At 33.0% G+C, this 24,362-nt stretch overlaps 2 protein-coding genes across 2 annotated transcripts; one reads left to right on the forward strand and one right to left on the reverse strand.

Annotated features, from left to right (window-relative positions):
* Positions 1-206: 206 nt before the first annotated feature.
* LOC108904017 (nuclear speckle splicing regulatory protein 1) lies at positions 207-1,596 on the forward strand. Its single transcript, XM_018706386.2, has 3 exons — positions 207-290; positions 347-717; positions 769-1,596. The coding sequence occupies exons 1-3, from the start codon at positions 280-282 to the stop codon at positions 1,518-1,520; spliced, it is 1,134 nt and encodes a 377-aa protein (XP_018561902.1). The 5' UTR covers positions 207-279; the 3' UTR covers positions 1,521-1,596.
* A 3,242-nt stretch (positions 1,597-4,838) lies between these two features.
* LOC108904016 (protein suppressor of forked) lies at positions 4,839-17,012 on the reverse strand. The gene is made up of 13 exons (XM_018706385.1): positions 16,862-17,012; positions 16,474-16,665; positions 16,382-16,414; positions 13,137-13,234; positions 12,803-13,031; positions 12,586-12,744; positions 12,332-12,523; positions 10,213-10,404; positions 9,815-10,131; positions 9,561-9,755; positions 8,261-8,421; positions 5,214-5,348; positions 4,839-5,145 (listed from the first exon to the last, which is right to left on the reverse strand). The coding sequence occupies exons 1-13, from the start codon at positions 16,883-16,885 to the stop codon at positions 4,940-4,942; spliced, it is 2,133 nt and encodes a 710-aa protein (XP_018561901.1). The 5' UTR covers positions 16,886-17,012; the 3' UTR covers positions 4,839-4,939.
* Between the last annotated feature and the right edge of the window lie 7,350 nt (positions 17,013-24,362).

Here is a 24,362-nt window from a genome sequence, read left to right on the forward strand (position 1 = left end):
TAGGCAAAATTAAGTTTATTATTTAATATTATCAATATATTTTAAAAGTCCCGCTAAATGACTTCTATTTGATACACTTGGCACATTGGCGCTGATGCTTTTTACAGTCCTTCCCCCTCCACTCGAGTTAGCTATCTATAGTTATCTATTGTCTCTGCACCCACTAGTCTCCCTGGTCTATGGTCTATGATTAAAACCTAACCTTAACCCTAAACTTTTTGGTATTGTGATTTATAAAACGTACACTATACGAAATTAATTAAAGAAATTACTTCAAGAATGTCCAAACAGTAAGTAAATACGTAAAAATAACTACAAAATCTTTAACATACATATTTAACCTCAGGTATGGTCTGATTCTGCCGAACAAAAACAAGGGCCACCAAATAGCCCCAGTCACATCAAATAAACCTTCGATCTTCAACGACGATTCGGATTCTGACACACCAGGGCTAAAGCCTACTGGTGTTACAAAGACTGTTAAGAAACAAGACAAGTTGAATCAGAACAAGGCAGTCGAAGAAGACCCCACGGTTTACCAGTACGATGAAATTTACGATGAAATGGACCAAAAAAGGAAAGAATCGAAATTGTCTCGAAAAGATCTAGATAAGAAACCTAAGTATATTAGTCGACTCCTAGCAGCAGCCGATAAAAGAAAACGAGAGAATGAACGGCGAATAGAGAGGCAAGTGCAAAAGGAACGGGAGGAAGAAGGTTAGATTTTTATTAAAAGGTGTGTTTTATCGTTAATAATTTTATTTTTAGGTGAACAATTCAAAGACAAAGAATCATTCGTTACGTCGGCATACAAAAAGAAGCTGGAAGAGATGCGCGAGCAGGAGGAACTAGAAAAACGGGAAGAATACCTTGAAAGTATAGGAGATGTTCGAAAGCAAGGAAATCTAGATGGTTTTTATAGGCACTTATACGATCAGAAAGTAAATTATGAAGACAGAACAAATGAAACTGTAGTGAAAAAAGAGGTTAAGGATGAACCTAAAAGTGGTAGTGACAGTGATAAGGAAGAAGGAAGTCCTAAAAGAAGGAGATCATCTGGAAGCCAATCCGATTCTGAGAGTAAAATAAAACCCAAGAAAACGGCCAAGAAACGCAAATATAGAACACGAAGGGACTCGGCCGACGATAAAAGTGATGAGGAAGTGGAAGTGAAGAAAGAACATTTACCGTCAAATTTGGATGCTGACTCAGACTTCAGCATAGACTCCTCAGATAGTGAAGATGAAAAGAAAGAAGATAAATCGAAGGAAGACGATAGTACTGTAAAAGATACAACCGAACAAAAAGAAAATGGAGAAGATCCCCCCGCCACAGATGATGTTAAGGTTGAAGCTAAGGATGTCGATGGTGAGAAAGAAGAAACAGAAGAGAAGGCGGTGGAGGTAAAACCGAAAAAGCCAAAAGTTGATATTTGGAAAAAGCGGACAGTCGGCGAAAAGTTTGATGAGGCCGTGAAAAGGTATTTTGAAAGAAAAGCGGCAAGAGAAACAGGATTGTGAATGTTAAAATTTTATATTGATAATTTTTTTTTGTTCTACTGGCAGATAAAAAAATATTAAATGTACAGAGCCTTGTGACCAGTGATTTTATTTCCTTCAAGTTGGCAATTAAATTTCAGTAAAATTAAGACGATAATATCAAGATTACATTAAAATACAACATTCTGTTTCGCCCATTGTGATTGATGTAATTTTCACGAGATTTTTTTAAACCAATCAGCGATTGCATTGTCTCGAAGGTAAACTATCAGTATTCATTGTAAACGAACCGTTAATATTGGTGATGCCAATATATAGGGAATTGTTGTTACCAATACCAACCCTGTGATGTTGGTTGCCTAAGTTCACCAGTCACATGGCTTATAAACATTTGTGAAGGCCCTGTATTTATTTTAAATGGAATGCCACCTTTATATAATATATAATAAAAGGCATAAGAGAAACTTTATTATTTATTGTAGTGTTTGATAAAGCACGCTATGATGTAAAAATTTGTAATAATTCTTGAAACGTTTCAAAATAAAAGTAACAATTATTTATTTAAGAAAGATTTTTTTAATTTTTGCCATTATTAATTTAATGCAAAAGGTGTACAAAATAGTGTTCCTCTTTTTGCAAAAAAATATATTTTGTTACAGTTTTAATGTACATTTTTCAACAATGCATTCCCGTAATACGAAAATAGACAAATCGAATTACAGAAATATTTACGTAGCATTGAAATTTTTTTAACTTTTACGTTTATATCTAGAAAAAAATGATACAAATAAGGTTGCCGTCATTTCGATCTGGGGACTTCGTGTTTTCGATCATACTTTGGGCTTTTGGTTTCAAACAAAACTACTTGGGTTCATTAAAAATTATACTAATGGAAAATCTTGGCAAAATTTTCTTCAAAAGTTCACAACAACCAAGTAAAACAAAGTCTAACCTGCCACAAACAAATTGTTGAAACAGAGTATAATAATTAAGAAGAAATATCTTGGAATTGTCGGGGAAAGTGTCACAGGGAAGTATACTGGGACCTCTTTTGTTTATAATTTTTGTAAATGACTATCATTTTGAATAAAAGTATAATTTACAGTCAATTATGCAAACGATATGAATTTGTTAATAAAGGGATGAAATTATATGGATATACTTAAAATCGGTAATGTATTGACAAATTCAAAGAAACGATGGTTTTCTGAGAACAAATTAGTTTTGAATGAGAATAAAACGAATTGTACCTTATTTAATGTTAATAATTCACTAAAGACCCTATTGAACATTACTTTGGATAATCAAGAAACAAATTTCTCGAGTATGAAATTTTTGTTTACCTATACCGGATGTTTCAGGGTTGTGACAAAAGCCTAAGGGACATTCCACTCGGCAAAATATGTAAAAAAGTTCATATGAACATGGATCTGCAAGTCCTTCGTTTTCCAAGAAACGGCGTGTTAATTTTTTTTAAGAAATTGAGTATTTAAAAAAAACGCTTTAGCCGATTTGAATGAAATTTTTACGGTTTATTAAAACAGTTATCATACATCAACTGGACCAGTTAGATTTGATCCAGATTTTTTTTGGTTCTCGAAAATGAAGCGAGACACTAAAAAAGAGTCGAGACATAAATGTACTACTTTTAGTGAGTTTAAGTATCTGAATATTACATAAAAACCGCAAAAAACTACAAGGTGATATTCTTTTTTAAAAAAAAGATGACTTGCTCACTGGGTACCTACACTCCTGAAAATTCTGGATCAAACCTAATTGGTCCAGTTGATGTATGATAATTGTTTTATTAAACCATAAAAATTTCATTCAAATTGGCTAAAGCGTTTTTAAAAACAAGTCTGAATTTAAAAAAATTGACACCCTGAATCTCGGAAATGAAGCACTTGCAAACCCATGTATATTATCATATTAACTTTTTTACATATTTTGTTGAGCGGAATCTCCCCTAGACTTTTGTCACTACATCTCTGAAACACCCAGTATATACAAATGATATACATTGACATGGGCTTATCATAATTTTAAAAATATTGACTCGAAATTTGACGGTTGTATTTTATTTAGAAATATTGACAGCAACCTACTAGATAATGTATCGGTAGAAATTAAAAAAACACAACTTGCAACAAAATATGTTTTATTTTTTTCCTCAAAAACGGTGCATCCTATGAAAAAAATTGAAGGGACCAATTTCATTCAAACTTGATGGCGAATTTACATAAAAATATCAAAACGGGAAAAAGACAGCGGCGTATCATTTTTGTTATTAAGAGGTTGTGCCATTCTCGCACGAATGCCACTGGTGCAAGTAGAAATGTTCGGATTGACCCAACAAATGCACATTTATCCCTCCAAAGCGTTTTTCAAATTTCGAGTCAATATCTTTAAAACTTTGAAACAATTGATAAAAATAAATAAAAAATTAAAATTCAAACACTGTATCTCGGAAACGAAGCATATTTAACGTTTATATGAACTTTTTTTCACAAAATAACTTCAGCAACTATCCTCTAAAATATTTCGCACTTATTTACAAACACCCTGTATATAAAAATGTATGGGGTGCTCAATTAAAAAAGTTTGGTAAATACTTGTAAAATGCAACATTCGTTTGTTTTTCTAGCACTTCTTCAGGATTATGAGAAAATTTCGAAAAAATGTACTAACACATTAACAGCATCAACCTGACGTCCGCCGGACTGGTCTAACAGTTGCAAGCGACAGAATTCCAGGAAAAGGACCACAGCAGATTGGTACCAGGGACTAGATAGGTACTGATACCAGCAAGCGACTCCACCAGGCACTCTCCAACGAACGCTCGCCCCGGCTTTCTTTTCACTGCGCTTTTGTTTTCAATAAAAAGTACCTTTTATTTACCATTGAGAGAGTTTCACTTTGCTGCATACCCAAAGCAACCCTCATGTTGTATACTTTGAATTTAAGGCCATCTCAAAAGCCGATGGTATTAAAATCTGGTCATCATGGCGGATAATTTTAAAAAGTGACTAAGATTAAAATCTAACGATGTTGGTGGCCATTTATTTAAACTAATGAAATTTAAAATACACCCCCAAAGCAACTTTCGTCTTGTACTTTGAATCTAAGATCATCTCAAAAAGTCAATGGTATTAAAATCTGGTCATCATGGCGGATAATTTTAAAAAGTGACTGAGATTAAAATCTAACGATCTTCATGGCTATTTATTTAAACTAATGAATTTATTAGTTGTAGTTATATTTCTTGAATTATAACCCTAGTTTAGTTGAATCCAAAACCTCGATAATCTTCCGAGTTGACGAAAAAGGAAAACAAACTTAAAAAATTGTAATAGAATATATTCTAGCTAAAGTACAAATATGATATTTATGGAAATACGATGCTACAAAATACGAATAAGGGGAATAATACAATAAAAATACTATTTAACTCTCTTTTGTTGTCTCTGTCGATAAATGTCATTGGAAGGCGGGAGAGGCATGTCTTCGTCGTCCGATCCGTCCAGTCCCAAACCGATCCTCTTTCTCCTTTTCAGTCCTATACCCCCGCCCTCCTCCACTATCCAGTGGACGGACTTGGCGAGGTCGAAAAGGCGGACGTCACCACCGTTTTCTGACGGAGGAGGGACTAAAAAATAAAATAAAAAGAAATTTAACTAAACGTAAAATAGAATGAGTAGTGTTACGAGTACTTACAATTTTCGGGTAGGTGTATCCTGATGAAAATATCCATGAGTATGTCAATGTGTACAAACGGTCCCCGGAAGCAATGAGGAGGCGGAAGAAGCGTACAGAGGTGAGCGGCAGCCGGTGGTTGCGGGAAAGTCCCGCCTGCAAAAGAAAACGAATTAATATTTTCGCTCATAACTTGTTAGCTTAATTTCCTCATAGACAGGGTGTTACAATATTCCAGTGACAAAATTGTAGACAACTCTGATCAGAAATAAACACATCATTTTTTTAGATACCATACGGTGATGAAGTTTGATGAAATGGGAGACCATGTTAATAATGAGCATTTTCAATAACCAAAAGCGTTAAAACTACAAAACGGTGCTTAAAATTAATGACCATCGATATTGTTAAAACTTATTGTTATTGAGAATCTCTGGAATCATACCCGACTTACGTACTACATAGAAAGAGGTGAATAGTGTGGCCGTAAATAACGTGTCATCCACTTTTCTGTCCTTTTTTTTCTTGTAAACAGAAAAATTGCTAGTTCAATTTCAAGTATCACCGGTTCTGCTTAGTTTTCATTACCTCATTTATTTTTCTAGATTTTTACTCTTAACTGTGTTTATTTTTATTTTATTTGATACACCGTTCAACAGGTGCTACCCAATTATAAAACAAGGGATTTTACAGACAATAATAAAAGAAGTACATTAATTACAAACGAAATTAAAAGGAACAAAAAAATACAGACCATCATAAAAAAGAGGGAAATAAATAAAATCTATACACTAAATAATACACATAAATGAAAATTAAAATTACATATTTGAAACTACCAGACATTCAAAATAAAGTATTTTTAAGTCATTAATGCTGCAGTTAAAAATATCTACAGAATTTTTATTACAGTTGTTGCAGATTTCATAATGTGGTGAATGTTTCGGTACATTAGTACTAGAAGATGGTAAATAAAAGTTCCGTTTTCTCTAGAGTTAAGTCACCAGTTCATACGTTTGGGACAAATTACGACTAATCTATGCATATACTTATATTATACGTAATTATCACGATGTCGAAGGGAAAAGTGTTTTTAGTAAAGAAGGAAAATCACATATAATATTGAGACTAGAAAACGGAGAAACTAAAGCAATCATAGCAAAAGAATGTGGCATGTCACACTCTACGATTACAACAATTTGGAAGGATAGAAATAAAATAAAGTTCTCATTTAAAAGTAATTCACTAAAAATGAAGCGTGCAAGATCTTCTATACACAAAGCATTACATGTATAGACTTTCCCATCTCAATTGAAGAACAAAGAACTAGGCAGCATGTACTAGGTTCGATTGATAAGCAGCATCTCGGCATTGAAACGGCGCACAAACATGGCCGCACTGGGCGACCCGCCATAAATTTCAGTTGTTGACAAATTGCCTAGCAGTGCAGTGCAGCAACGCGGAATTTGGTGTGAATCAGGCAATTTTAATTTATTATAGGCACATTCATATTATAACTGGAGAAAGGAGAACTGAAGAAAGGAAAACTGCGAGAAATAGGAGGGATATTTTGTTTACTAATATTATTACAACACGGCATTTTGGAGACCTTTTGAAGCGGAACAAAACGAAATTTTCCATCAATATAATAGAATAGGGTTGTTGACCAAATTTCAAAAAGTAGATAATATAATTCTACACGTACTAATTAGTGTGTATGCACAATTAGAGATTGAGAAATGCGTCGGAACAGTTTTAAAATAATTTTTTAAAACTGATTTTTTTATAATATTTCAAAACGGCTGTGACGTCATAAGGGGCACCTTGTAGTGAAATTATGTGTAGATGATTGCGTAAAGGAAAAAAAATGGAGGAAGAAGATGCTTTGTCAACACTGTCAGTAGTGTCAGTCTGTCAGTGATATTGTCGCATAAAATATTTTCAAGTCTACGAGTTTTTTTCTTAATTTTCGAATTCCTTTATTAAGTAAAATTATTATTTAGTAATAATCATTTAATATCTTCCTTCCCTTAGAATTAAAGCAGAATGTGTGAAACGGGATTTGTGAAAGCTACTTCGCAAATTTTACCGAAAATTGATATTTTTATGATCATGAATTGAATTTTTAAAAAGAGACGACCGTTTTAATATTGGCGAAATCAGAGATATAAAAGCAGTCAGGTAAGGATTAACATATTTAATGAATGATTTTATTGTGTTTATTTATAATATAAATAATAAATATAAATACCTATTTATTTACGGAAAATTATAGTGCAGTTCGGGAGTCTTATGGAGATAATGCAATTGGCTATGTGGAATGTGGAACAAAACACCACTTAAATTTTATTGAATCCATTACAATCAAGAAATTAATAATAACTATCACAAATACTCTTAATTGATAGACTGCTGTCACTAGTGTCACTCCTGTCACTTTTGTTTAAAAAACAGGAAACAGTGGACAAGGTTTGATGAACAATTTGGATATATTTTCTTCTTCTTCAAAATTATGCAATAGGATCGCTACTACCTTCTTGTTCAATTGCCCCTTATGACGTCAGACTAGTTTTTAAGTCACACAAAAATTCATAAATGATTTCTACCACTAATTTGTCATATATTTAAAATTTTACTATACCGGCAGGTTCTTTTATATAAAATCTTTGTATCAACAACAATTTGTATACGGTTTGTTTTTATAGTCAACAACCCTATTGTTTGAGGACATAAATAATTAAAATATATTGTTGACCAAATGAACATATAATATAAATTTTCTACACATTATATACAAATTATTATTTTTTACTTGTTTAAGACGCCTATGAAACTCATTAAATTTTATTGCTAGGCGTTTTTATACATGTTCAACAGACTTCGGAAAGACTATTCATACTTAAAGACAAAAATTACAAAAAATTAAAAAAAACCTTGTATGTAATTATCTCTTAGAAGAATCAAGGTACCGAGATGTAGTTTACGTCATAAAATTTTTCTTTTGTGTTGTCACGGTAAATAAGAGAAATATAAAAATTGGCAATACTCTGCGTTTGATTCAAACTTACCTGAGACGGGATGTTCTCCCGGCAATGCATTTGACTTTGGTTTATAAGGTATCATCTGAGAATAATCGGGAAGCGGCAAAGGTAACTCGTTATCACTCTCTATTATAGATTGCAAAATGTGGTTCCTCCCGGCTCCCGTTATATTTATAACTTCCGTATACCTAAAAAAATTTATCGTTTAACGTTTCACGATTAGATAGAGACGTTGGACAAGTTCTCGCTGTTTTCCAACAGATGGCGTTACCAGAACTGCATACAGTTTAAGAGGGTAACGCACCTATAAAGAAGTACCGTAAGCTAGCTTGAAATTCGTTGAAGTGTAAACTACTTTTTTTTCACAGCTTAAACATCTCAAATTTCCTGCTGAAAAAAGGGTATTTGTGAGGAATTTTACTTGACTACTTAATTCAAAAGAAATATGCCGGTGAAACACACAGAATTCTTATTGACAGTTACAACGAACGTGTTATGTCGCAAACGACATGCAGAGTTTGGTTTAGACGCCTCAAAAATAATGATTTTGAATGTGCAGAACCATTAGAAGTTGATCGCACAACAGTTTCGAAACATTTGAAGGCATTACGAATTATTAAAAAACAAGGACATTGGGTTCCGTACGAGTTGAAACCGAGAGACGTCTGGAGGTTGATTTGGGTGTGTAGCAAAATGAAACTCCCTCTCAACGGAAAATAAAAGGTATTTTCTATTGAAGACAAAAGTATAGTGAGAAGAAATGCTGTCGAGGCGAGCGTTCATTGAAGAGTCACTTGCAGGTATCAGTATCTAGTCCCTGGCGCCAATCTGCCGTGGCCCTTTTCCTGGAACCAAAGTGTGTGTATCCCATGTTGCAGATTTTCATCTGTTTCTTGTCACTTGCAACAAAGTGATTATGCAGCAAGACATCGTTTGGCCACATGTTGCAAGAACGGTGAAAACCTCCATGGAAACGCTTAAAAGGGAAGTCCTACCCCACTCGCCATTTTCACCAGATATTGCCCCTTCCGATTATCACTTGTTCCGATCGAAAGCACATGGCCTGGACGAACAGCACTTCCATTTTTATGAAAATGTGTCAAAAAATGGATCAACTCACGGATAGCCTCAAAAGACGTGTCGTTTTTCGGACGTGGAATTAAAACGCTGCCAGAAAGATGGGAGAAAGTAGTGGCCACCGATGGACAATACCTTCAGTGACATGTTTTTCTGGTAATTCTTTCGAATAAACCATTAATTTTCACGAAAAAACCCGAGGACCTATTCAACACCAAATTATATTTATTCGTTTTCACAAAGTACTAACCCTATACTTTTCAACTCTTGCGGAGTACACGGGAACAAATCCAAAAATCTGTATCTGTCCACAAGTTGCGCTGTTTCTTTCCCTTCAAATTCCTTAATTTTCGACAGAACTTCCGACCTACGCTTCTCCACTTTCACTATAGATTGGAGATCGCCGATATTGCACTCGAATTCCAAAAATCTGTTCCAAATATCCCTAAAAATACACAAATACATAGAAATAATTCATTTCGTAACCAAGCCTTACAAACTTACACTGATTTTTCAGGTTCCAAGCTCCCGGAAGACAACACCCTTTCGAAGAGGACCCTAGTGTTGTTATCCTCGTTTAGATGCGACAAATAGTCGATATAACACGTGATATACTCGGGTATGGCTCCGAACTTCTTCAGTCCCAGTTCGAAAATCCTGAAAGCGATGTTCTTATCTTTACTACAGTAATATTCCATGAGAGCGGCGCACACGAATAAGTGATATTTAGACCGGTTGTCCTCTCTGGCTTTCTTAAAGACGGCCCTCGCCGATTTTATACCCTCGGCCCTTCTGGCGAATTTCATGTATTGAATGTACGCCTAAAACACAAATAGATTTTATAAAATCAACACAACGAGATAGAACAAATTAGAAAGTTCACGGATATAACATTTCATTACCAATGTCGGGTCGATGTCTTTAATTTCCAGATATTTATTGTAGATCTGATGCACTTTTTCATATTTCAGTCTTCCTTCTTCATAGTCGGCGTATGCAAAGTACAAGAGCATGTTTTTGCTCAACAGCGTACTCGTGGCCCGTTCAAACATATTCGCTGCTTCTTCGCTGAATAATTTCGAAGCATTAACGTCCTGAAAGATACAAATGATTCAGGTATACTTTAAATCAGCTTTATTAATTGCAATATCTACTGAAAGAAATCTACACTGAACCTTTTCGCTGGATGGTTAGGTATTAGAATTAAAACTATCTTGTCGAAAAACGAGGCACGAAGTAGAGTATTGAGACTCTGATTCTTCGTGGCTTTTGTTTTTGACAAAGTTGGCACTGAAGGTCAAGGTGTTGGGAGCAGAACGCGCGCTCGTTTGTTTCGGTCAGTTGAGAACTGCTGTTGTAGTGGCGTATTAAAAACAGTACCGCTATTCCGAATCCTGCCAGTTGTGAGGTGGGGAGTGTAATATCAGTTTCTTCTTACAAAGGGAAAGGCGCCGTTTCACATTTTTAACAAAATCAAAACTGTTTATTATGTGGGCCAAAAAAAAATACTATATTTTTATTGAAAGATATATCGAGAATATCATTCTGAATGACGAAAAGAAAATATCGTGAGAGTTTGAGCCCTTAATATTAGTTTTAAGAGGTCTATCATCGCTAGTTTCGATTTTTTATTCCTGATCCCATTTTTGTGTCAAAACTGCAAGACCATCGAGGTAAAAAAATTTATCTACATTTATTTTTGAAGGAAATTGAATGCCCTACAAAAAAGGTGGATATTTTTGGTGATTATATTGATAGAATAAAAATTGTCGATGATGTATAATACCAATTTGTTCCATTGAGTGAAAAGGATTGGGTCCAAAACGAAAAAAACAAAAATTTAATTTTTACTTCAACTTCAATTGTGAATAACTTTTGAATGAGTAAATTTATGCAAAAATGTTAAGAGACCTCTTTTGTACAACATTAAATTTCTTGCAAAAATCTGTACTGTTCTTTTTCAGATAATAATTTGTTTGTTATTTACAAAATTCCAAAATTAAAAAGTCAAATTGAAAAAACATATCAATTTTCAAGGCTTGATTACATGAAAACGGCTCGTCTGCCGAAAATTTTCAATCACATCCTTTTTGTAGGGCATTCAATTTCCTTCAAAAATATATGTAGATAAAATTTTTTACCTCGATGGTTTGGTAGTTTTGACGCAAAAATGGGATCAGGAATAAAAAATCGAAACTAGCTATGATAGACCTCTTAAAACTAATCTAAAAAAAATTGTCGATTTCTTTGGCCCGGTCTACTGTTTATGGGAATCGTCTGATGAATCGTATCAATGTATACAAGTGGTGTTGTGAGTATAAAGCTGTCCGAACGACTGTTTGTGATGAACAAAGGAAAATACATATTAGGTATAGTTTAACTGAAAGCGACAAAAAAAATTCTCGAAATCAAAAAGATAAAGAATAAAACATCATTTTCTAGATTATTTCGAACAGATTTTTGTGGGTTCTCATAAAAGAGTCGGATTTATAGAATTTAATTGGATTTTTTTTAAAACAACAAAAACAAAGATGTTAAAAATGAAGGAATAAAAATGTATCACCCTGTATCTCAAAAATTATTATTATTTATACTGCGACTATTGGGGACCGCCTAGCCGGGTGTATTGGCCGGCGGATTTCGATCTGCCGAGTCAAGCATCACGGACGTGGGCTGGAATTTGAATGGGTGACCTAAGGCAGACTCGGGGACGTGGCTGTGGCAGCCTACCAAGAGACCTGGGTCACCCAACATTTACCGCACGAGTGTGGTCCACGATAAATGGTAATGAGAGCAGAGCAAGAAATCTCTGTAACCATGCTATCATACATAAACTGTACGAGACTTTGCCACCAAGCCATCCGTGTAGTAAATAAGATGGTTTGAAGAAAAGTACTCAAGTAATGAAGAAGGGTGTACAAGGGGCCTAATAAGGCCTAAGTGCCGTGGTGGAAGACACTTCCACCACCTCTCCCACATACATACACACATACATACATACATACTGCGACTATTATTTACCCCTTTTTCGGCCAAGATTTTACAACTGTACTCCAAAAATTGTGCCGCCTGATACCAAATGTCTGGATGGTGTCCGAGACAAAGCAAGCACTGTTCCAGAGCGAAAACTACTCTCTTCGTCAACAACGCGGTATCCTCAGTCCTTAGGGGGTTGCTTTTTTCCCAAGCTATATACTTCTGCCACAGTTCAACCTAAAATTAAAATTACGTGTTGCTAAAAATTATGAAAACAGAAAAAAATAAAAAAAAGTCACCTGTTTTCGTTCCTCTGGGGTTCCGCTGGGAGGTATACTAGGGGCGTTCCTATTTATACCCCTTATCTGCACCTCAAGTTCTTTCGCCACCCTCCGAGCGTTCATATAATCCCTACTCCTTTCTATGCTCATCTTTTCGGCAATTATGGGATTAATTGCCTGAAATTTCAAACAGAATAAATAAATTTGCTTACTTAGCTTCCGAATCTTTCCCAACCTGTTCGAACGCAATGTAATCCTTCCAAAACGTTTCCATTCCCGTCATGGGATTGATTATACCCCGCTGATAGACTTTCCTCACCGCTGAGATTTTTTGGTTCTCGGCGTAGGAACCTATAGCTTCTACGCCTTTTAAGAAATTGACGTAATCGTTCCAAATTGAATACGAGTGAATGTCCATTCCTATACGGTCTAACGCAAAATCGTACGCCTGGGCCATTTTTTCCCTAAAATGTGTGAATTCTAATAAAAAGCGGCCAACCAGAGGTATCGTAAGAGACACTTATGTGCATATTACAGGTTTATTAAACGAACAGTTTGATTTTACTTACTTGTACGTGGGCAGAGAGGCCTTAGTTTCTTTAACATACGTCAGATATAATTTCCATAACTCAATGTTTAAAATCTTCATTAAACATCTTTGAAAAAGCTGTTAAAAAATGCATATTACATACACAGGCAACAATTCTCTCATATCCCCAAATTTCCATAAACATTTTAAATAAAGAAAAGCATGTTTAAAAATCACAGATTTTATTACTTATTACGAGTTATTTTATAAATATATCTATTATAAATAATGTACGATACAGTATGTCAGTTGTCTTCTTATAATAATCAAGATGGCTCAGGAGGAAGTTGAATCGTATATGTCTTTTAACATTTTAGTACCTATTGCTGTTACTGATATATTATTTTTAGGTACTTACCATAAACCCTAGATAAAAAATTGTAGTGTTTGTTTTTCATAACTATACATCATTATCTACAGGGTGTCCCAAATTCAATGGCCAAATATTACAGTGTAACGAAAAATGTTACTGAAAATTTGAAGAACGCAGTTCAAGCGGATTGAAGTTTTAGATATTTTGAAAATTTAAATCATGAAACATTTTTTTTCCATGGAACATACATACCTGTATTTTCCATATTTAAAAAGAACTTATTTGTCCGATAAACTTTTATATACAAAATTTTTCTATATCTATTTTCATTAAAAAGTTATGATCAGAAGTAAAAATAATAATTAGAACATCAAAGTTACATTAGTCATAACTTGATCGGACATTCTCTGGAAAACAATTGATCGAGTTACATTATTATTATGTTCACTTGTTATCCAAGTGTCAAACGAGTATTGCTTGGCGCTTCCAAGTGTTTACACAGGGTAGTTTTCAGTGTTTTTCAATTACTTGTAACAATGTTATCACAAACAGAAAAAGTTTATATGTTATTAATTTATGGAGGATCCCAGAAAAATTCTAGAAGAGTTGTATAGTGGAACATTTCTTGAACTTTGACTACAAAATGTTTGTCAGGATGGAAAGAAACCACGACAAAATGAAAACGCATTTTCGATTCGAAAGGGAAAATCAATAAGAAAAAGGGTTCAAGATGACTATACTACTGCACAAGTGGTACAATATTTTGAGAACCACCCGGAAAACTCAATAAGGCAAGCTAGTTACGAGTTAAATTCGAAAGCGTCTGAAATTCAACTAGAAAGAAGATTGAGTTTCCTTGCACAAATCACAGAAGCTGCTGAAATTTCTGATCGACGGATATTTCATCATATTCTTTGGACGGATGAAAGCCGTTTTGTAAGTAATGGTTTATCAAATAAAAAATATGAACATTATTGGTCCATTGAGAATCCACTTTGTTGTAATAGGACTTTGATGAAGGCGTGTTGAATAGTATATAGAATACTTGCGTTTCTTGCAATACGAACTCCTAGCAATTCACAAAAACATGCCTTTGCAGTTGCAAAGCGTTTATTGTGCAGGATTATTTAAATACTGTTTTTCGGGGAACGATGGATTGGAATAAATGGACCCATAAAATGGCCCAGAAAAACTCCCGACATGATTCCTTTGACTTATTTTTATGGGGTTTCCTTAAGAATAAAGTCTATAAAAGTAAGTCACGTAATATAGAATATTTCAAAGAAAAAATTCGAAATACCTTAAAGAGAAGTTAGGTTAGTAATATGTGGCGTCGGTTAGATTTATGTTCAGCTACAGGGGGTGGACATACAGAAAATATTATAATATTTTTGGTTATATATGTAAAATACTTCTTGTTTTTTGTTCTACTTTTATTGTTTTTGTTTTCTTTGTGATTAATTAAAGACAAGTTTAGTATTTAAATATGTACTTGATACTATTTCAAGGACTTCTGGCAACTTGCATCATTAAGTGTCATAGCAAGCCTTGTATGAAAGCTTTCAATGGCCTCCTACTATTAACGAAGCAGTAAATGCTAAAATAATTATTATAAATCGTTTGTAATTATTATTTTTACTTCTGATCATAACTTTTTAATGAAAACAGATAAAGATTTTTTAAATAAAAGTTTATCGGAAAAATATGTTCTTTTTAAATATGGAAAAATACAGGTTTCCTTGGAAAAAAATATTCCATGACGACATCAACACAATTTTCGAAATATCTAGAACTTCATGCCGCTTGAACTCCATACTTCAAATTTTCAGTAAGTTTGGAACACCCTGTATACAAGGTGTTTAAAAATAAACTAGCACCATTAATAACATCGTTAATATGAGATATGAAGTTGGTTTAATTGTTGCGATAATTTTTGTTAATTAACAAAAAGTACGGACTGTAGAATATTCTGTTTAAAAAAATATATCATTTTGATGACAAACATTTGCAGTGCAGTTTTTGTATTTTGATTCAAGGCATTTAAATCTGCACCAAATTATAACTCTAGTAATTTAACCCATATCAGCTGTTTTATTTACCCGAGATATCACTGAACCTCATCTAATTAACCAATCACCATTCATGGTAATTGCGATTAGCTAAGATTTTAGGTAAATAAAACACGGCAAATATGTCTCCAGTAATAACATAGTCAAGAATAGTGCCAACCTATTTTGAACACCCTGTATAGAGATGAGTATTTTACTTTCATTCGTTGATCTTCAGTACGAAAACTACATATTTTTGAAACCTTTTCTTTATACCTAGTTTATTAAATTCAAATTTTTAAATCACAATTAAAAAAACAGTTTTTAAACACTTTTTCTTCTTTAAATTGTTTATAACACAAGAATCATTTGCGTAAACCCCTATTCCTTTGCAGCGATGATTTAATCATCATTTGAAATATTTATAAACATTGGTTAAGGACTGAAAAGATATTTACCGCCAATAAAAAAGACATGTTACTAAAAACTCTTTTTATTTTCGATCTAAAAATAGTTACATAGGGGAAAGGAAAAAGAAAAGGAACACAATATTTTTCAGTCGTTAACAAATGTTTTTATTCTTGAATTCAAACTTTTTTAGCTAGTGTAGGGTAAATTTAAACCAGGAAGAGTCGTTTCAAAGCTGAATACATAACTAAAACATTTCATTCTGTAAATCAATATAAATACGTAGTAAAGCTTTAAAAAAATCCCTCCCGGTTTCTGAACACAACAATACAGAAGAAAAAAAATAATTGTGTTTTCGAAATAGTATAATTTTATTAGACGTAACCCAATTAAATAGGTAAATGTTTTTCTCCAATTCAAATTAAACATATCTACTAAACCTATTTCATATCCTACCTTTTCAACCTTCTCAAAGTTTCTTGACTTCATCTGTAAGGAAAATACATTTTTCATAACAGATTTTATATGAACATATTGAGAATATTTACCTCGTGTTCAATATAAATTCTCCAGTATCTCGAAGCACTCGGAAATATACCAATTAAGTGTTCATACAGTGCTCGCACTTCAGATATGTGCTTTGTTTGAGCTTCTCGTAACAAAATGGACCATGCTTCCAAGTCGTATGGGTTTCGTTCTACTTGCTTCTGTGTACGGTGCAACTTATCATTGCCCCAGTCCTATAAAAAAAAAAATTAGGTTAAGTCTAACACATCCAAAACCGTTTAATTTCTTTAAAATAATTCAGAAGAGATTACTTTTCATCATAACATGGATGTACATAAAGACTCATGAAATTTGTATGTATATCTCCATAAATAATAATGATAAAACATGCAATTTTGAGTGTGATTGGTTTTCACGTGTTTTACTTACAATATGCAACCGTTCCTCCGTCATTTTATATCCCTGAATGAGAATAATTGGAATAATTAATTCCGGCGGTCAATTTTATTAGTTTTGCTGCTTTTATCACTAATACTAAACGAAACGAAATGCCAACGCCAAAATGCCAACCAAAGCCCTGAACCTGAATAAACAAATAATGCGTCAAAAAAATGTCAAAACATGCGCAATATGTATTTAAAATAAATGTGGTACTGAACTAAGAATACAGGCATGTGTACTCTTGGTTGCCTATGGTAAAGGACTAGTTTACTTAACTCTCAAACAATTTAACTTTATTAGAAAATACGTTTTTCTTAAAAAAAATAACGTAAGCAAAGTATATAAAAATTAGATGGTTATCCTGCAAACTATTTTAATTTTAGAGGAAATGTTAATATTGGACATGTCGACTAAATAAAATATGTTCCTTTAGTCTATAGGTTTCTCTTTTATGTAAACTAGGAGTTTTGGTAGATGACAGCGTCTGGGTGCAAATATCAACTCGTATAAAGGGCTTTACCTAGATTTAGCTGTCAGTTGCAAACATGTAGTAAAATGTTACGACATCTTTATGTGAAGGTTCAATGTCATAAATGAAGTCAAGCAAGAAGCAATTTCTTTGATAGCTACTGCAGCACTTTCAGTATAAATCTGTTCACCTTAAAGTAACTGTCACTTTTGTAGAAAAGAATGTAGATGACGAGCAGAAGTTTAAAATTTAACGTTATACAGCAAAGACCTCAACTATTATGGTTTGTTCTATTTCTAACTTCTTCAAATGCTCTCAGGACCAATTTTTAGGGGACGAATAAAAAATCGAACGGGATTGCATTTGGAAAACTTGCAGACTATTTTGGTCATCTTGCCTATCAGTCAGTTATGACAATTTTCATTGAATAATACAGTTCTTTCAACATCGTTCACATGTAATTCCATATTATCAGAGATAGACCTACAAATAATACAAATCTTAGATAGATATATTTGCTACAGCACACGATTAGAAACAATACAATAAGTATGATTAAACAAACATGATAAAATAACTTAGTAAAAATATAGCACTAACAATATTTATATAACTTGATATTCAATGTTGTCTTCTCAACTTATGTAGGTGTTAAAGAATCTAGAAACATTATTATCCTCGTACTTTTTTCTAACTCGGAAAATAATGAAGAAAATGGGGGTTAGAAAATATGACGGACCACCTTGTCCTTGTATAGTGTGTTGCATTTTACATCTCATTTTATATATCGTTATCTTCGGAAAGAGAAAAAAATTGTTAAATTTATAAAAGTCGTTTAAATTTTTGAGGTGAAACAAATTAATATCGTTTTTTTATTGGCATAATTTTGTATTAAAGAATATATACAGGGTGATCCACAACTTATCCAAATAAATTTGGGAGTAGAATATCGTAAAAAAAATTTTTGTTAAATGTTTACAGTTTCCTAGAAAAAAATTATTAGTTGTAGTATTTTCAACATTTACATCGTTGGACTATTGTAGTCCCTAGAGTCATTCTCAATACGCGTGGAGAGTCACATGGCCTCAGCTATTCCGAATATTGAAATCCGATTTTACAATCGTCATTGCGATAGTGTTTACAATAGTTTTTTATTAGTTAGTGTCAAAGACGGCTTGCGTTTATAGCAACTCGGAGTTGATAGCTGATATCGTATCGGATATTGGTGAAGTAAAACAGCATTTGTGTTAGTTCGTAGAAAAAGGGTAACACGGGCTCAAATGTCGGCACGTCAGTGGACAAAATTTTAAACAGTTGTAACATCAGATATGTCAAATTATTTTATTAATTAAAACCACAAATTAATTTTTATTAATAATAACCATAGCGGCAAAAGTAGTTGAATTTGCTTATATAAAATAGGTGCTATAAAATTGTATTTATTTCTTTCCCTTTTTACAGGTTTTAAGTGGTCCAGTTTCCAGTGCCGTGCAGAAGTATATTTTTAAATCATTTTCGAACTGCCTTTTTTCATTTTTTTTTATAAAATTGTATTTGTAAGAGCCTACAGATAGATACCTACATTAAGAAAAAAATTTGTGTATGATAAGTTCTGAATCACCCTGTATATTACGTTCTATTAATAGCACTCGTACTTTAGCTTTATTGTAGAGGTTCTTAACTATACTCCGCGGTCGAAATTATAGAGAATGACTCAGACATAATATAAAAACACTATTACCATAATGCGTATAAAATATAAAATGATTTTTATTTATATTTGTGCCGCTCGCTACACACATCGATAGAATCTATAATCGTCTATAGACTGAATTACACTGAACGTCGATCTATATTCTATCTCTGTCTTTTGCACTTGTTAGGGAATAGGGAAATGCTTTTTTAGTGGGTGTAAATGGACTTGATTTATCCGTCCTGAGAAACGTCGTAGCATAAGCGTAGACGAGGGGTCTAATTCAATGGCAACAATAAATTTATAAATTAAAAAACACAACTGGGACGTTTTAAAATGCTGTAATAATTAAAATGGATCAAAGTGACGGTTATAGCAAACCGTAAAAAAATATTAGATGTTATGTTTTATTATCTTTTTTCAATATTTTCTATATTTTGTTGCCTTTTACGCAGACACGCTAATGGATTTTCGTTCCCGGCACGCTTCATCCCCCTTACTAGTCCAAAAGCTAGCGATGAGTCACTCTCTATAATTTCTACCGCGGGGTATAATTAAACATTCTTATAAAATAAATCTAAGTGTCCAGTACTATGAAAAGCTATAAAATTACAATCTAATCTAACATTTTATGACCAGGGACTTCACTTATAGAGTTTATTAGAGCACTTGATATTTCAAGCGAATTAATGTTATATACATTCAAATCGAGAATAAATCGGTATCGTATACGTGCAGGATATAACCCTAAATTGTAAAATTCATATGCATTCCGCAACAACAGCAGCATAACTCAAAGTCACCGGACGTATCTAGAGACTCACGCTCTAACTTCGGCGTTAGCTTATACGGTCGAACAATGCCAAGGGACTTTAAACGAACCATCGCTAATCCCGTGGAACGCCGGCAGATGAATATTCAGGCTGGATGGCTGCAATTTGACCGATTTAATTTGTACCTACGCAAACGCCGTTACCCGAATTGTTTTGCCAACAGTATAAAGTTAACCGACAAGAAATGTTGGGAACTAGTTCGGAGTCTGGTGAAACTTCTCGTTAATGAGCCTTTCCAATGAAAAAAAAGTTTTGAACAGTGGTCATNACCGCGGGGTATAATTAAACATTCTTATAAAATAAATCTAAGTGTCCAGTACTATGAAAAGCTATAAAATTACAATCTAATCTAACATTTTATGACCAGGGACTTCACTTATAGAGTTTATTAGAGCACTTGATATTTCAAGCGAATTAATGTTATATACATTCAAATCGAGAATAAATCGGTATCGTATACGTGCAGGATATAACCCTAAATTGTAAAATTCATATGCATTCCGCAACAACAGCAGCATAACTCAAAGTCACCGGACGTATCTAGAGACTCACGCTCTAACTTCGGCGTTAGCTTATACGGTCGAACAATGCCAAGGGACTTTAAACGAACCATCGCTAATCCCGTGGAACGCCGGCAGATGAATATTCAGGCTGGATGGCTGCAATTTGACCGATTTAATTTGTACCTACGCAAACGCCGTTACCCGAATTGTTTTGCCAACAGTATAAAGTTAACCGACAAGAAATGTTGGGAACTAGTTCGGAGTCTGGTGAAACTTCTCGTTAATGAGCCTTTCCAATGAAAAAAAAGTTTTGAACAGTGGTCATAATTATATATAACATATGAGACTTCGCCTGCATAAGAACATAAAAGTATTTCTATTGTGGTATACCCAGTCCCGAATGAATTCACTAACGCACATTTCATTATAGGATCTCTGCGGACCCATCAAGGAATGCGATTGAACGTCGACTCTGACGCCTTGCATTCAGTAACCAGGATTGAAGTTGATGATGCAGTGTTTAATATAAACTATTAATTTACCACGTAAAAATGCCAGGAGTGAGGTGTAGTGTTGTAATTTGCAATAATTTTTATAGTGCTAAACAAGTCAATTTAAAAACTTAATTTAATGTGTTTCCTATGGATAAAAGGCTTAGAAAGATATGGGTGAAACGGTGCAAAAGACGCGATTTGTTTAATCATATAATTGGACATATTTGTAGTACACATTTTGAAGACTCAAACTTTGAATGCAATCTTCAAACAGAGCTATTAAATTTATCACCATGAAAAAGACTTAAAAACAGGATAAATGTTAAATTTCTAGTTTAACTGATTGTATTCACTTCAAAAGGACTAAATTTATTGTTATTGTTATTGTTGTATAACAAATTGATGTGATTGTTAGAAAAGCGATTGGAAATTTTAAGTATCTATCGAAATGTGATTTTAATATTTTTGTAAACTTGACAATTTTTCTTAAAATTAAATGTTATGTCAAAAGTTCTGTGCGAATAACTTTTCTTTCCTCTTCTTCCTTTCCTTTTATTCCTCCATATAACTCCGAACACCGAAAAAATCTCCTTCAAGACTAAAAACTATATAGTTTAATTGTAAAAACTTAGGAATTTTTTAATTCGGTACATCAACTATAAAAGGATAAATATGATAACTAACTGGTTCGTACAAAAATAATTATGTTGCAGTCTATTATAAAGTACTTTGGTAAGTTATTTGAAATTTAACTAAAGACAAAGGCAGATACAATAAGATCATATAAATTGTACACAGTTTTTATTTTGGAACCAAGAGAATATTAAGATAGGTCTAAATTGTTTATGTATTCACTTCCCTTCTTCATTTTATTAGAGTTTATCGATATTAATAGATATCTGTAATAAAATTAGCACAAATTTTAGGTTTATTATGTAACCAAACGTCAAAATTGGTGACCGATCGTGGTGTGTATTCAAGACAATTTCACATTTCATCCTTTTATTTCCAAATTCCAATGTAGAGGTTCAGTTTATATATAAAGGTAACATTTTAGACTCAAAATACCTGTTAATTAACCATAATCATAACTGATTAAATTTATTATTTTATGTTAAAAAGAGCGTGGTACAAGAAAAGTGACAATTTTAAATTTGCCTCTTATTTTCTTATGGGATATGCAATGAGTCAGAAAGAGATAACGGTTGAACGAAAACAAACTGAGGAATTTGGTGACGTATTTGTTTTTTATTGGCTGATTGAATTATGCGGCGACCGTCTTTTTACGGACCGTGTATTTGACAGACCTATAAAATTATCGACATTTTTTTGGATAGGAAGGACGCTCTATATTTTATCAGTGATTCAATGGGGCGTCCATTTACTAATTATTGGAGATTTCCACGAATTACAATAAAAATGTCCAGTTTGAGTGTGCTGTAATACCCCATTTGACTGATTTAATTCGTACCTACGCAAACGGCGTACTCCAATTGTTTTGCTAACAATAAGTAGAATAAAGTTAACTGACAAGAAATGTTGGGAACTAGTTCGGAGTTTGCTTAATCTCCCGGTTAATTATTCAGCGGGGTCCGGCTTGGTTGGATTTCTGCCGACGCCGCCTGGAGTGAACTGGTACAATTATCGAGTTCTGGAATTATAATCAATCACTTCAGAGCATCTGTGGAAAAACTGGATGCGTTCATAGAAAAAACGCTTTGTAAAAAATGGCTATATTGTTATGGTCACTTGACATGCGCAGTGAGAGTTGCTTGTTACGACTATGGTTTTAAACCATTATTTTATTAAATTAGTTTCATACTGTTCAAATACGTTCGTGTATTAAACTCAGCAAACAAATTAAGGGAGCAAAAAAATTTCAAAAAAAAACTTTTTTAATGATCTTTAGTGATCTAGTGAGTTTTAGTGATCTTTAGTGATCTAGTGAAAAAAAACAAACTTTTTTTAGTGATTTTTGAAAGTCTTTAACTTCATGAATAATGGTTGTACCGAAAAAAATAAAAGAAGTATCTTGAAGCTTGAAGATTCTAGTTTTGAAATCTTGAGATGAAAAATGTTTTTGAGCATCATTCTCGGCGCGATCAAAAGAAATAATGCAAGGCAAAAATTTAACAATTTTTTTTTTCAAAATTGCACATGGATACAGAATTTTTTCCGGCTTAATCAATGCTAGGGTCATCGGCTTCAATTAGTTTTTTTTATTTTATGTATGATTATTTCTCATTGAGATATCAGCTATTTAGTGAAAAGTCACCTTTTTTTTTGATCATCAATATTTCATGAACTAATTAATGATCGTACAGCTAACGGAAGGTGGGTTTTAGAAACTTAAAAACTTGAATCAATCCTCTTCAAGGACCTTTTGCTATGTATGAGGAAAAAAAATTATACTCAGCATTCATTTGAAGTACAAAAAAAAGCTTTTTTCTGGTGTTTTGGAAAATCAACTACTTCCTCGCAAATATTGCGAAAAGTGCCAATGGTTGTAGGTTTTTCTTTTAGCTCAATACATGCCCATGCGTCCTGTAAATTTTGAAATCAATCGGTAGAACAGTTTTCTTTTCCTGAATCGTCAAAGTTTTATAAAAAATTAAAGGAGCAGATTTATTACTGCTTAAATATCATTTAATGATTAGGATAAAATAAATTTTTTTGCGTAATTTTTCCCAGAATTTTGCGTTAGATACTCATCAAATATCGAAAAAAAAATTAAAAATTTCGAAAAAAAATCAAATTTTTCAAATCTTTTTTTTAATTTCAAAAAATTTATTTCACTCGACATTTGAAATATTCAATGTAAAATTGTAAAAGAAGACGCAAAAAAATTTAAAAAAATACTGAAAAATTTGATTTTCTCTTTCAAAATTGAGTTGTTTTCAAAATTTTAATTTTTTTTTTCGATCACAGCCACACAAAAAAAGTTGTCTGTACTTTTCATGCGACATATGTTATCCGCAGTATTTTTGCCTCCTGATCACGAATCCGGTGTCAGAATTGAGCTATCACATCACAGGAATCTCGTAACTTCACAAAATAGCTCAAAAATAGCAAAAATTCACGAAAAAGTGCTAGGAAAAATACTCAAAAATTTTTTCTTTAGTACTTTAAAATTATAATTTTTAAAAGAAACTAAATTGCGAATTGATAAATGTAAACTATTTGTTTAAAAATTAAAAAAAAGAGTTAAATTTAAAAATTTACTGTGGCTGTCCTAATCAATCGATTTCAATTTTTCAAAAACCATTTGAAGGGTTGAGCGGTCTATTCTATGTGAACAAATTTTCAAGTATCTAGATGCTTCATTTGAGGCTGTGCAACATTTTGAAAATTCGAAAATTTTTTTTAAAAAAATTTTTTTCAATAAATTATTTTGTGAAAACAATAGAACCGATTTTAATGAAATTTGGTGTGTTGTTTTATTATACTCTAAAGTTTTGTTTTACCAAAATTAGAATGCCTTCGGAGCAATTAAAATA

This window comes from Anoplophora glabripennis, unplaced genomic scaffold, assembly GCF_000390285.2.
Source record: "Anoplophora glabripennis isolate ALB-LARVAE unplaced genomic scaffold, Agla_2.0 scaffold199, whole genome shotgun sequence".
Classification (NCBI taxonomy): Eukaryota; Metazoa; Arthropoda; class Insecta; order Coleoptera; family Cerambycidae; genus Anoplophora; species Anoplophora glabripennis.

Coding starts and splice junctions, on each gene's coding strand:
- LOC108904016 (XM_018706385.1), bottom strand. CDS start 16,885: ATGACGGAGGAACGGTTGCATATT. Junction 13,235..16,381: donor ACTTTGAGAAGGTTGAAAAG/GTAGGATATGAA, acceptor ATTTTTTAACAG/CTTTTTCAAAGATGTTTAAT. Junction 10,405..12,331: donor AAATCTTGGCCGAAAAAGGG/GTAAATAATAGT, acceptor TGTATCTTTCAG/GACGTTAATGCTTCGAAATT.
- LOC108904017 (XM_018706386.2), top strand. Junction 718..768: donor AAAGGAACGGGAGGAAGAAG/GTTAGATTTTTA, acceptor TTTTATTTTTAG/GTGAACAATTCAAAGACAAA.